The 14,388-nt window shown below is 46.3% G+C and overlaps 1 protein-coding gene across 1 annotated transcript in view; it reads left to right on the top strand.

Moving 5' to 3' along the window:
• LOC137433392 (sodium channel protein type 8 subunit alpha-like) overlaps positions 1-14,388 on the top strand; it is a 128,863-nt gene that overhangs the window by 47,140 nt on the left and 67,335 nt on the right. Inside the window, exon 5 of the mRNA XM_078785219.1 lies at positions 11,970-12,072. Coding sequence (XP_078641345.1) covers positions 11,970-12,072 — 103 coding nt within the window. The remainder of the gene's footprint in view (positions 1-11,969; positions 12,073-14,388) is intronic.

Genomic DNA, 14,388 nt, shown 5'->3' with positions numbered 1-14,388 from the left:
GATAGCTAGTATAGAAGTCCAGATACACGTGCAACAATGTACCCCACCAAATGGGCATTTTCGAGCTGGGTGGTTTCAAAGATGGCGTCCATCCGGGCACTAAGCTACCGTTCTCAGATGTCCATCACACCTTTTCTGACACTTGAGACATTGGTCTAATGGAAAATCATAATGAGAATTACTCCCCCCCCCCCGGAGCATTCACTTCAAAAAATGGCCGGTTGGCTCAAGGACTATAAATCATACTCGATTTTTGCCTATTTTGGTAAGAACAGAGAGAGCATGTGTGTGTATGTTATATCCACTGCTACTGCTCACTTGTATTAACAGGAAATGGTACGGACACCTCTCATCGGGGAGGGGTTACCCTGAGTACTACCAACACGTATGTGAAGCGGGGCGGGGTTATCCTGAGTACTACCAACATGTATGTCAAGTGGGGAGGGGTTACCCTGAGTACTACGACCACATATGTTGAAGCGGGGGAGGGGTTACCCTGAGTACTACGACCACATATGTTGAAGCAGGGGAGGGGTTACCCTGGGTACTACCAACATGTATGTGAAGTGGGGAGGGGTTACCCTGGGTACTACTAACATGTATGAATTTTTTTTCTGGAGATCGAGCCTGCCTTTTTATTTCCATGATTATTAGACGTACGTGCATACATGGCGGAAATTGCCTTATTTAATATAGTAGGATTTCCGTGCGTCCGATTTGCATTCAGGAACAGAACGATTATTTTGAAATTGCCACTCTTTCATCTAATTGCTGAAAATTATGTTTAAAAGATTATTTGAATCACAGATTTCACGCTAGCAACGGCAGGTTGCCCGGCGAGCAGAACCGAGTCAGTGAAAACACTCACACAGCGCATGCGTACAAGGACACATTAGCATTCATGTCAATTTGATAGTTGTCCCCCGTCGCACCGCGGAGCGAAAGGGGGACTGTGGTTTTCCCCTCCGTCCGTGTGTCCGTCCGTCCGTCCGTCCATCCGTGCGTGCGTGCGTACGTGTGTGCGTGCATGCATGCGTAAGCGAAGGACCGCATTCGAATTTGGTGTGTGGGTGCAACCCACGTCAAAATCCAAGATGGCCGCCGCCATGTATGTCTGATGCCATGTATGTCTGAACCTTGTGAGCAGAATATCTTGAAAAATAAGCGAAGTACCAACTTCTAATCTGGTGTGTGGGTGTATCTAGGCACAAGGAAGAACGCTATTGAAAATTGGGTCGCCACGTCAAAATACAAGATGGCCGCCACCATATATATGTCTGAACACTGTGAGCGAAATATCTTGAAAAATAAACGAACTACTAACTTCTAATCTGGTGCGCGACTGTATCTCGGCATAAGGAAGAACGCTATTGAAAATTGGGTATCATATCATAGCATGTTTTCTGCGTCTTCCACTTTGTCAACTCACATCACTTCCCGAACGGGGGACCTAGGCGTAACGCTTGTTCCTCATTATCTTTTATCATAAACATCTGTATTTTATGTATCTTATTTGACTCTAAGATTCTGCTCATTTTCTTCACTGTGCTGAGAATGCAAACTGTACCATTAGCAGCGTTAACACATATTACAAACGGTATAGTCTTGCACCTTTAGATCTGTTTGAATTCCCTTTCTATTGATCTGTGTGATTTTTTTTGTTAGTATGTTACAACTATGGTTAAACCACCGTTTAGAGGCCATTTTTCCCCGCAAAGCGGGGGTTGGCCTTTTCGGGGACCGTGGTTGTTGTTGTTTTTTGGTCCCCTTTTTGAAGCAATGTTTTACGGCCGGATGCCCTTCCTGCCGCCAACCCTGTTTGTCGCCTTTTTACGATAAACAGGGAATGTTACAACTACAACATGTTAATGTTACAATGTTACAATAGTTACAACTATGGTTAATGGTAGTATATTACTGCAACAAGGTAATGGTATTTCTGTATTTGTAATATGTATATGGCCACAAAGTTGTGAATACAGTGGATGCCTGCCAAAGGAAGTTTTGACTTTTGAGGTTTGTTAAAGTGCAAAGTTCCTTTTTAAAGGAAGGGATCAACCTTGCCAATGCTATAAAGCACCGAGTGTGTGCAGAAAAGGACAGAGGGAGTTCTCACAGAGCCATAATCATGAAACTTCATCCATCAGAGACATTTATGGCCTCATGGGACATTGAAGGCTTTTAAACAGCCAGTCGTGAACACTTTTTATCTTTGCATTCCACTTAATGGCATGACATCCATTTTGCTACAAGCATTGGATAGGGGATTGACATTACGTATTTTCAATACAATTATTTGATTGTGTAAGTGCATTAAAATGTTTTCAGTCCTGGTCTATCGTGTTAGCCATCTTGCAAGGTTTTCTGCACGGGCCCTCAAAACTCTCCATGACAGCTGGGTGAGCACGGAGGAAGGTGGAAGAAAATAATGGACTTTCCTTGCTCTTCCCCTGATCCCACAGGATTCTCCCCTTGATCCCACGACTGCAGCATAAGTAACCAATGTGGATTTGGGGCATGGCAAGAATGGAGGAAGTGGTGGGAGTTAATCTGAGTGAATGGGGCTCTGTCTTCTCTTTGCAAACAACTATTGTAGAGAAAGGTTGATCAGGTGATCTGCTCATATGCGGAAGCATTCCTTTTGGATCTGGAACTCAGGGATTCCCCATGCCAAAGCTGGTTAAACGGGATTGGCTGGGGAATGTCTTAGATGTTCATTTTGCTGGAAACTAAGCACATTCCACGTGTGGCTGTTCTGTCACGTTGATTGTACTGAGAGTACATTAAGAGCTGGTCTTGCGTGTGCGTCTGCTTGAGTCGACCTAGACTCGGAAACAGGTGTGTCAAAGGGCATGCTCCTTGTTGCACTCCTGGAGTGTCTTAGGTTTACCGAGACAGGAATCCTGCCTGCTTCTGTGAAGAGGATCGTGGATGGGCATGAGTGGGAAAAGGAGGTAGAGATGGGCAGGACATATGAAAGAATGAAGTGGGGAGGATGAGACATTGGACACAGGGAGATGATTCCACAGTGTGGAGAATAGGGCACGAATGAATCCAGGTGGGCAACAAGTGTAGACTTTGGGAGGGTGAGCACGTGAGCGTTCCTTGACAAATGGGTATGGAATAGGGTGGCTTGAAGAAGGCGGATGTTGAAGAGGGCAGGAGGAACAAGGCCAGACATTAGCTTGTATAACATTAAGAACCCTCTTGTATAACATTAAGAAATTAACATTTTCAGTTGTCATACCCTTCCTCCCGTCCATGGTACACGGAATCTTGTGGTGAGGCTGTTGCCCTGAAACAACTTGCTTTCGTCTCCTGGAAAGCAAATCCAACGGAAGGAAATCTCATTTCCTTTCACAAAGCCCGAAACAAGTGTGTGTCCACCCTCAGGAGAGCCAGGAAACAATATCTCACCGTTCTCAAGACCGAACTCTCTTATCTGTCTCCCTCTTCCAAATCCTGGTGGCATCTGGTCAAATCTGTTTCTGGTGTTTGTTCCCCCTCCATCCCCTCCCTCACCTCAAACGGCTTAACGGCTGACTCCGCACGTGAAAAAGCTGAATGCCTCAACTCTGTGTTTGCCTCTAAATCTTGTGTCCCAAACCCATCCCTCTCTGTACCCACCATACCCAGTCGTACCCAGCTGCTCCTGGACTCTGTGTCCTTTCCTCCTGACAAGGTGGAAAAGTTTCTGTCAACCCTCGACTCTGATTCTGCAACTGGTCCTGACGGCATCAGCCCACGGGTCCTAAAATCATGTTCTTCTGCTCTTTCACTCCCTCTTTCTGTTCTCTTCACCCTCTCTTTTGCTCAAGGTCATCTGCCATCTGCTTGGAAATCAGCCAACATCACCGCTTTGCACAAAAAAGGTGCAAAAACAGATCCCAGCAACTACAGACCAATCAGCCTTCTCCCAATTATCAGCAAAGTCATGGAATCCATCATTGCTTCAGATATGAAATCTTTCCTCTTCTCCAATGGCTTGATCTCTGATCATCAATTTGGTTTCAGACCTGGTCACTCTACTCTGGACATGCTGCTTCTGCTTTCTCAACAATGGATGGAGGTCCTCAACGCCAAACAGGAAATTAGAGCTGTCTCCCTTGACATTTCACGTGCCTTCGATACGGTCTGGCACTCTGCTCTGCTCACCAAACTCTCCTCCTTTGGTATCCATGGAAATCTCCACGCATGGCTGGCGGACGTCCTCTCTGGTCGTAGTCAACGTGTGGCCCTGAATGGGTTTCTCTCATCTCCTCTTCCTGTTCAGGCTGGAGTTCCCCAAGGTAGTGTTCTGGGCCCTGTGCTTTTTCTGGTCTTCATCAATGATCTCTCTGACTCTCTTGAAAATCCTCTCTATCTCTTTGCTGACGACTCTACTCTCTGTCGCTCCATTCCTCATCCCTCAGATCGGCAGTCTGCAGCCTCCTCACTCTCTGCAGACCTGGACAAAATCACAGACTGGGCAAACAAATGGAACATGTCTTTCAATCCTGATAAATCTCACACTCTTACGATGTCTCTCCGAAAAGACCGACTGGAAAACCCTCCCATCCACTTTCTGAATAATCCTCTCCAAGAAGTTCTGTCACTCAAGCTTTTGGGTCTCACTATTTGCCATGATCTTTCCTGGGAAAACCACATTTCAAATCTGGCCTCCAAAGCCAGTCGCCGACTGGGCATCCTCCGTCGTGCGAAGTCCTTCCTTGGCACACCTGAGCTCCTCACCACATACAAGGCTTTCATCCGCAGCTCTATGGAATACTGCTCTCCCCTCTGGTCTGGTGCTCCTGCCTCACACCTAGCCCGTCTTCACGCTGTTGAAACCAAAGCGTTCAGAATCATTGGAATCTCACGCGATGAAGCTAACTCCAAGGGCCTTTCACTCACTCACCGCAGGCAGGTTGGTGGTCTTTCCGTCTTCTACCGACTCCTCTCTGGCCTTGCCCCCCCCAGCCCTCTCTGGGCTCTGTCCCCCAAATATTCCTACAGGTCGCACAAGATCTGCCTGCAACCCTCTTATGGTTAAACTGCCAAAATCAAGACTTTCTGCTCACCTTCACTCCTTCATTCCTCTTTTCTCCCGCCTCTGGAACAAACTCCCTCACTCTCTTCAATCCCACTGCACCCTCCAGGTCTTTAAAACAGCTGTTCACCACCATCTCTTATCCTCCCCCATCCAAAACCTTGATCTTTTCTACCCCTGCTAATTTCGGTCCCCTTGTGTTTTATACCTCTCCCCCCCGCCCTCCCCCTCCCACGCCTCCTGCCCCCAAGCCCTCTCCCTCCCACACTTCTCCCTGCTCTCAAATGTTGTGGTTGTGTGCCTCCCCTTCTCTCCCCATCTTGTCTTCCGCTCCCTCTTTTTGTGTGTTTTGTTTGTCTGGTTGATTTGTTTGTGAAATAAATGTTAGCTCTTTCACGAGCCTCGATTCAGTATACAAAAAAAACAAAAAAAAAACACAACAATGCCACCTGTGGGACAGTGACAGTCCATCGAAATCCGTCTCCTACCTTACTTAAGATTGCCAATGAAGTTATTATTACTTTAAGGAGCCTGCTTCAGAAAAACTCGTAACACTATTAATCGAACACCCCTTGAACTCCGACAACCCTATATTTGCAGATTAAGTTTGTTCTTAAGACAGCTAATTGTTTTTTTTGGGGGGGGGGGCAGGGGGGCCTTTGGCATAAAGAGAAAAAATGCGATAATTCAGAAAAATTTGATAAACCACATGCATTTCAAATTGAGCCACAGTATGCAATAAATCCAAAATTATCGACATAGTCTTTGTGTTATAGGCCTTCTTCGGTCATGCAGCACCTGGCTCTTTTGATGGGGGCACAGCTCTGTCACTGATTCAGTGCCCCCTGTAGGTTGGCACGGGAATTTCGAATTTGTTCATGGTGCTGGCAATAGCTCTCCTACTCTTCATGAAGGACACTGTGGGATCTTTACTGTCCACCAACTATTGTTGGCAAAGCAGTTTAATGTCCATCTGAGGGATGGGCCACACATTGATGTTTTATTTAAAATAGGGTGTTTCTCATGGGGGATTGCAATGGATTGGGTGGCATCTTAACTGAGGGTAAAACAAATTCACTGTGGTAATGGCAGAGGGCAGGGATGGGGAAGATTGGAGAGAAGGGAAATTGGGAGGACAGATGGGAAATAGTCAGTGAGTGGGAATGCGGGGCACCAAAAACCTGTTTTTATTTTATTTTTTTGCTGTTTTTTGCATATGTGTTTTGTAGATGGCCTTTAAATGAAAGTTTTTTTTTTTTACACAGATTAAAGTAAAATCTGCATTTAAAATGTATGTTTTACTCCTTTAATTTGGAAGTCCTGGTGTTGGCTTAGTGGTTAGGGTGCCAGCTTGGGGTCCTAGGGTCCTGGGTTCGAATCCCGGTCTAATCGCTGAATTCACATCAGGGGGGTTGACTCAGCCTGTCATCCTTCCGAGGTCGGAAAATTGAGTACCAGCTTGCTGGGATGAATGATCACGATGTGTACCCCAGCTTAGAATAGGCACATCGTATCCCTGCGCATTGTAAGAGGCGACTAAAGGTTGGCGTCAGGAAGGGCATCCGGCCATAAAAACTGCCTCAAGCAGGGAACCATGAGGTCATGGGGCCCGCAAGGCTAACCCCCGCTTTAGCGGGTGTTACGAATTCCGGATTTATGTGAATTACTATTCAGGTCCTTTCTTATTAATGTTTATTCTATTAATTTTTATTGTGGTTAAATGTTGTGGTTAAATGGTTAGAAGCGCTCCTGGTAACAACGAGACCGGAAACGGGATCGTAAACCGGAAGGAAAAAGGAAGACAAGGTCTGGAGAGAAAAGCGGCCATCTTCTTCGACCAGCGGACGCGGGTCAAGTCGCCTTTTACCTGCGGCAGAACGCTGAGTTGGAAAAGCCGGTCTGGCGCGAGGAGTTACCTGCGCGGGGTAATTACCTGTTACGTGTCCGGTTGCCGGGGGTTCCTGGACGGAACCAAGCGTCCGGCACAGTTCGCCTCAACGTCTATGAGAACGAGTACGGGGGCGCCTGGGGCTTCGCGCGCTTGGCGAGCCGTTCACCGCCCAGAGGCCGCGATCACGGGCTCCGACCTCGGTGGCTTGCCGAGAAGGGGTCCGCTGCAGCAGCTGTTCCCATCACGGAAATTGCACGTTTGGAGCACGTCAGGAAGGTGTCTGTTCAACCGCCCGCGTGCGGAGATCGAACTATGGGGGCGCAGGGTCGGCGCGAACATCGCCATCCTAGTCGACCTTGTTCGGCCATTGACTTGAGATCGTGATTCGCCGGCGCGAATCGACCTTCACCGGGGTCGGGAGGGGCCCAGAGACATTGTGAGAGACATTGACCATTGAGGGTGCCGTAAGTAGGGGGCAAGGTGGGAATATATAAGATGGCCATCTTAGAAATATTGTTGGAATATTCATACTGAGCTTTGAAGTATTGTGTTGTTGTTGATTGTACTCAGGGGTGAATATATTGTTGATTGATCCAGATCCTTGGTGTGGTTTCCTTATTGATTTGGATTGTTTCCTTCGTTGGTCTACTAGTACTGGAGGGTTTACTTAGTATTGATTGCGTTGCGAAAGCGTATAAATCATATATCTTTCTGGCGGGGTTCCTCTCAAGGTCCGGGGGTCACCGAGACCAGGTGGTCACAGGGAGGACCACGTAACAGAATTGGGGGCTCGTCCAATTGAATCGTCCGGGATATAAAATTGTATAAAATAATAAAATAATATTTTTATTAATTAATATTAATTAATTAATTATTAATTAGGAAAATTATAAGATTCCCTGAATTTAGTCTGGTAAAAATTTTTGGGAAATTGTGGTAAAGTCTTGTGTGAAGGTTAACAGGTGTTACCAGTAGTCACCATGGCGTTTGTTGCACTGAACTTTGCGGTAACCCCTAGTGAGGCACAGTTCCGAGCATTACTAAAATCGGACCTCTTGAAATTGGCCAAACATTTTAACTTGGAGGTCCGAACTAATTTGAGAAAGGCAGAGTTGCAGACCACGGTGATACAGTCTATGGTGGGATTAGGAACATGGGACGAGTTAGCCTGGGAGTGGCTACCCGAAGAACCAGAAGATGTTGAGCTCCGGAAACTGGAGTTGCAATTACGGAGCCAGGAACGGATCAAAGAAGAAGAAAGGAAAGCAGAAAAGGAAAGAGCAGAAGAAGAAAGGAAAGCAGAAAAGGAAAGATCAGAAGAGGAAAGGAAGCAGAAGAAAGGAGAGAAGAGAAACAAGCAGAGGAAAGGAGAGTGGAACGAGAACTCCAGGAAAGGTTAGAAGGGAGAAAAGCAGCGGAGAGGAGAGCTGCAAGGGAACTCGAAGCCGAGGAGAGAAAAGCCGAAAGGGAGTTAAAGGAACGTGACATGGCGCTTCAGCAAGAAATTAAATTCAAGGAGCTGGATTTAATGAGAGAACGGGGAGAGGTACCACCCTTGCTGACTGGGCCGACACCTAGCCAGAACACCTGGGATGTGGGCAGACATGTGAGGCTGGTTCCACCCTTCAGTGAAAAGGAAGTCGCTAAATTTTTTCCACACTTTGAGAAAGTGGCTCGACAGTTAAACTGGCCGGAGGAGTCCTGGACCATACTAGTGCAAAGTGTGCTGGTGGGTAAAGCTCAAGATATTTATTCGGCGCTACCAATGGACCAATGTGCAGATTATGAGGTATTGAAGAAGCACATTCTCAAAGCCTATGAGTTGGTTCCTGAAGCTTACCGGCAAAAATTCAGGAATGCCAGGAAGAGGGAGAGTGAGACCCATGTGGAGTTTGCCAGAGTGAAAGAAAACATGTTTGATCGGTGGTGTGAGTCAAAAGGAGTCGGGAAAGACTTCGAAGCATTGCGTGACTTGATCCTGGTGGAGGAATTTCAACAGTGTGTCCTCGAGGACATCAAAGTGTACCTGCAGGAAAAGAAAGTACCAAAGTTGTGGGACGCAGCTACCATGGCAGATGATTATGCCTTAACACACCGGATAGGGGTCCACAAACCTAACTCCTCGCCTAGACTTCAGCAGGGGAGTTATGGAACATCCGGTGCGGAGAACGACAATACATGGCAGCGGCCTCGAGATGATTATGGGGACAACTCTGATACCCCAACTGCTCGAAATCAGGGGGCTACGGGCCCAAGACAAACTTATTTTCTGGGGGGCCCGAGGCAGACCACGAGTTTTTCCTCCGGGCCTACTTGCGCTTTTTGCAAGAAACCTGGACATGTGATGTCCCAATGTTATGCCCTGAAAAAGGAAAATCAGCAGCGGAGGTCGACTAGTACGACTCCAAATGCAATGGCCATTGTGAGAAATCGCCATCAAAAGGGTTACCAACCATTTATTTCAGAGGGGTTTGTGTCACTGGATGGAGCCTCGACTAACCAGAGACCGGTTAGGATATTGAGGGACACAGGAGCACATCAATCTTAATGCTGGAAGGCATCTTGCCATGGTCCGAGGAGACGGCAACGGGGGATAGTGTTCGTTTTCAGGGGATCGGTGGCTGTGTTAGTGCTCCACCTCATGTCATCCATTTGGAGTCCGATTTGGTGTCAGGACCGGTCACCGTCGGTTTACAAGCCATGCTTCCTGTAGAGGGTGTATCTGTGGTTATCAGGAATGATTTGGCCGGGGGACAAGTTTATGGTAACCCGAGGGTTGATAAAGAGCCCAGCAGGGAAAATAACACCACACCAGCTCGAGATGGCGACAAAAGTACCAAGTTATTTGTAGGGGGACTGAACTTCAAAACAGAGGAAGAAGTTCTGACCTCTGTTTTCAACGGATATGGGCCGCTGGTGGAAGTGCGGTTGGTAAAGGACAGGGAAACGCAACAGTCAAGAGGGTTCGGCTTTGTCACCTTTGCAAGCACAAAGGATGCCAAAGAGGCAGAGAAGAATTGGAATGGCAAGGATTTGGAGGGTCGGACCATAACAGCAGGGAAGGCATTTCGTAGGCGTCGAGAGGTCTACAGAAGAGGACAACTTGGCGGTAGTTTTGGTGGTTTCCGCAGCCGATATTACTATGGAGGCTCCCAGAGTTACGGCATCTCCCGAAAGAATGATTATCAGGGTAGCAGCCGAGAGGGAGACCGCTATTCCCGTGACTACTGTGACAAGTGGTCCCACCGTAATTATTAGGAGTCCAGAGAAGTTGAAGCACGGATTGCGGCGGAGCCGCCGAGCCCAGATTCCTACACGGACTAACCGTGAACGCCACGTTCCTAAAGGCGTCCAGGTAGTGAACTTTCCTGCACGGACTAACCGTGAACTCCACGTTCCTGAAGGCGTCCATGTAGTGAACTTTCCTCCCCGGACTAACCGTGAACTCCACCTTCCTAAAGGCGTCCATGTAGTGAATACTCAGCTTGGCCTCCGGGAAAAAGGGCTATCGAGATGCGTAACTTTGGATTTTTGATCAACCCCTTAACCTTCATTCACAAGAAACTGACAGTCAAAGTCAGAGGGTCATGAGATGAAGTTTGGCTTGGCAGGAGTCCCACGGGAAATTGAACATGTAAAGGGCAGGGACAATGTCGTTGCTGGTGCTTTGTCCAGAGTGAATTACCTTTGGAAATCTCTGGGGGTTTTGTGAAATTTTGTTGCTTTATTTTTGAGATGTAATAATTGTTGCCCGGGGGAACTGATGATTTGGGGGTGTGAGTTATCTTGTTTGTTTATCAAAGTTGGCCTGCAAAGAAAGTTTTCGCGGTGTTCAAACTTTCTTTCTTGAAGGGGGGGAGTGTTACGAATTCCGGATTTATGTGAATTACTATTCAGGTCCTTTCTTATTAATGTTTATTCGATTAAAGGTTGTTGTGGTTAAATGGTTAGAAGCGCTCCTGGTAACAACGAGACCGGAAACGGGATCGTAAACCGGAAGGAAAAAGGAAGACAAGGTCTGGAGAGAAAAGCGGCCATCTTCTTCGACCAGCAGACGCGGGTCATGTCGCCTTTTACCTGTGGCAGAACGCTGAGTTGGAAAAGCCCGTCTGGCACGAGGAGTTACCTGCACGGGGTAATTACCTGTTTACGTGTCCGGTTGCCATGGGTTCCTGGACGGAACCAAGCATCCGGCACAGTTCGCCTCAACGTCTACGAGAACGAGTACGGGGGCGCCTGGGGCTTCGCGCGCTTGGCGAGCCGTTCACCGCCCAGAGGCCGCGATCACGGGCTCCGACCTCGGTGGCTTGCCGAGAAGGGGTCCGCTGCAGCAGCTGTTCCCGTCACGGGACGTGCACACGTTTGGAGCACGCCAGGAAGGTGTCTGTTCAACCGCCCGCGTGCGGAGATCGAGCTACTAAGGCGCAGGGTCGGCGCGAACATCGCCATCCTAGTCGACCTTGTTCGGCCATTGACTTGAGATCGTGATTCGCCGGCGCGAATCGACCTTCACCGGGGTCGGGAGGGGCCCAGAGACATTGTGAGAGACATTGACCATTGAGGGTGCCGTAAGTAGGGGGCAAGGTGGGAATATATAAGATGGCCATCTTAGAAATATTGTTGGAATATTCATACTGAGCTTTGAAGTATTGTGTTGTTGATGATTCTACTCAGGGGTGAATATATTGTTGATTGATCCGGATCATTGGTGTGGTTTCCTTATTGATTTGGATTGTTTCCTTCGTTGGTCTACTGGAGGGTTTACTTAGTATTGATTGCGTTGCGAAAGCGTTTAAATCATATATCTTTCTGGCGGGGTTCCTCTCAAGGTCCGGGGGTCACCGAGACCAGGTGGTCACAGGGAGGACCACGTAACACGGGGAAAAATGGCCTCAAAAATGATCATTCATTCATTCACTCCTTTAATTTGGAGTGACCTCATCTTTTCTTTCCCATCCCAGCTCCTTCATGGGTTTTATTCATTGTAAAGAACAAAAATGATATTATACATTTCGGCATGACTGCCAATTGCAACATTAATTCCCTCAGAGCCTGGATGATGAAGAGAAAATGCCACCTGAGCAGATCTCCAACACGCATTATATTACTGTGGCCATTGATGCTCCGAAGCCTGACTGTGACTTACTTGAAGGTGAGTGGACAGATGGATGGAGTTTGAACTTCTTGCTGATTGTTTGTGTCTTTCTTTGACTTCTATGCACTCCTGAACCGCTAATGGAATGAGTTGAAAACCCATGGTTGTAATTAGGGTGTTGGTTTTAGGCGGTAAATAAAATCATAACTTTAGGCAATGGGCTTGTCCTTTTCCTCCATGTACTATCTATAAAAATATGAACACCAAACTGCTTCTAATCTGACACAAATTGTCCAATGACATGTAGCAACATGTCATGTTGAGGGATTTTCAATGCCTTTAGCTCATTTTTGACTGTGGTTTTAAAAATCATTTTCGTGAGATATATAATTATTTCTATTGTAATAAAACTCGGGATACAAAACCTGCCAATATTTTCATTGTTCTGAAAATAATTTATTAATGGTACAAACTATTGTTAATGCCTCGAATAGCAATATTTTGACAACAACAATTAGTCAGCACTATTTCGATGAAACTCGACCACAACCTTCATCACCCGTGATGTACCGAAGTTTGTTCACGGCACTAAGAAAATCAAAGTCTCAGGGGCTCTACGGGGGGGGGGGGGGGGGGGGTCAAAGTTGGTCCCTGTTTGACTCCCCAAAATAGGTATTTGCTTTCTTTATTGAAACTACACACGCAATTTCGATGAAACTTCACCACAACCTTAATCACCCATGATGTACCAATGCTTGTTCAAGGCATTAGAAAGATTGGGGTCTTAGGAGGTATATGGGGCTAGGGGAGGGAGGGTTGCCCCCCAAAATAGGTATTTGTTTGTTTGTTTAAAGTCCTATGATTATGTTAGTATGATTCTACACGCTGCCCTGTCTTCCAGCAACTATTGAAATAGGTTTAAAATGCCCTTAGTCGGTGCAGTATACTGTTTATTCTACCAAGTGAGCGCCATGTGTATTGCCCCGATGTTTATATCATGTAATACAAAAAAAATTTAATCAAATCTGTATTTTCTGAACAAAAGTTCAGAATATTGGAATACAAGAAATAGAAAAACATCGATGTTTGAGGAAGCCATTTAATCAATCATTTCTCCACTATCCTCACCATGTTAATTCAATCTATTAGTTTACTATCTATCAGTTTATTTTCATTAGGAAGGGGGAAGAGTTGGGAAGAGAACCTGGCACAAGGACATTACCAGGGTGGTTTGGGAGGGGGGCGGAAGTGGTGGGGAGTGGGATGAAGAGGATTGTAGAGTGAGGAATGAACAAACACTAACAACACATTCAAATAAACAAAGGAGATGTTCATTTTTGCCCTGAATGAAATTTTAAAAAAGCCAAATCAATTATTCAAATAAAAGTTTAAAATGCCGATGATATTGTTGATATAAGCTGGGTGTTGGCTTGACAGTTAAGGTGGCTGGCATGAGGCCTTGGGGACAATCATGGCGAAACCTGTGGAAGAGAGACTACCATTCGTGGTTGGAGATATTGAGTGATGTGTATTATTCCTTTCCATGTACAAATTTGTTCATTGAAAGTAACCTTGTTTATATTCTTTCTTTCAACATGACAATGTCGTTGCGATTTGCCATGCTGAGATGCGGCTCCATCGACCCTCCGCATTTACATGAACCACGACATGATTATGTGCACAAGTATATATATATATAATACTCTCCACTGGCAATCTTTATGATGTACCATACAGAGAGTCACATCGACTGATTAAAACATCCCATAGTTATGTCACAGGGTAAAGGAGGACAGGCTGAGTGAGTAGTGGGAAAGATGGGAGCTGTGTGTCGTCACTGTCAGGAAATCCCATGTTGAACATTAGCCCGACATTAGTTGGTGCCATTCTAACAAGCCGCAGACATGCCAATATGATTCAAGCAATGCATCATGGTTAAGATACACTACGCCAAGCACATCTGTGGAAAGAGTGGACTTCATATTAGGTTAGAATATGTCAGTGTTGATACACCTTTGCTGTATTCAAATTTGCGTATATCAAAGTGTTCTGGGCACTGAGCAATCCAGAGAGGAGGAAGGGGAGGGTGTTGAGAAAGGAGAAGATTGAACATTCACGGCGGGTTTGAATCCAACATGTTCCAAAATTGCATCACTTCTTCATTTTTCTGACCAGCTGACCAGCTGGTAGGAAACTTTAGAGAGTGATATTTTGAACTGGTATGTGAAAGGGGATTAATGGGTATCCTTACTATATTTCACGGACTGGTGTGTGTTTGTGTGTGTATGTTTGTGTGTTTTTCACGCTACTCCTTACAGTTCTGGGTCGATTACATCCAGTCTCACTACATCGGATCAGCATGACCAATTCGTT

Source organism: Myxine glutinosa, chromosome 10 (genome assembly GCF_964187855.1).
Source record: "Myxine glutinosa chromosome 10, kmMyxGlut1.1, whole genome shotgun sequence".
NCBI lineage: Eukaryota > Metazoa > Chordata > Myxini > Myxiniformes > Myxinidae > Myxine > Myxine glutinosa.
Note: the sequence above shows the minus strand (reverse complement) of the source record. Positions and strands in the feature narration are given on the sequence as shown.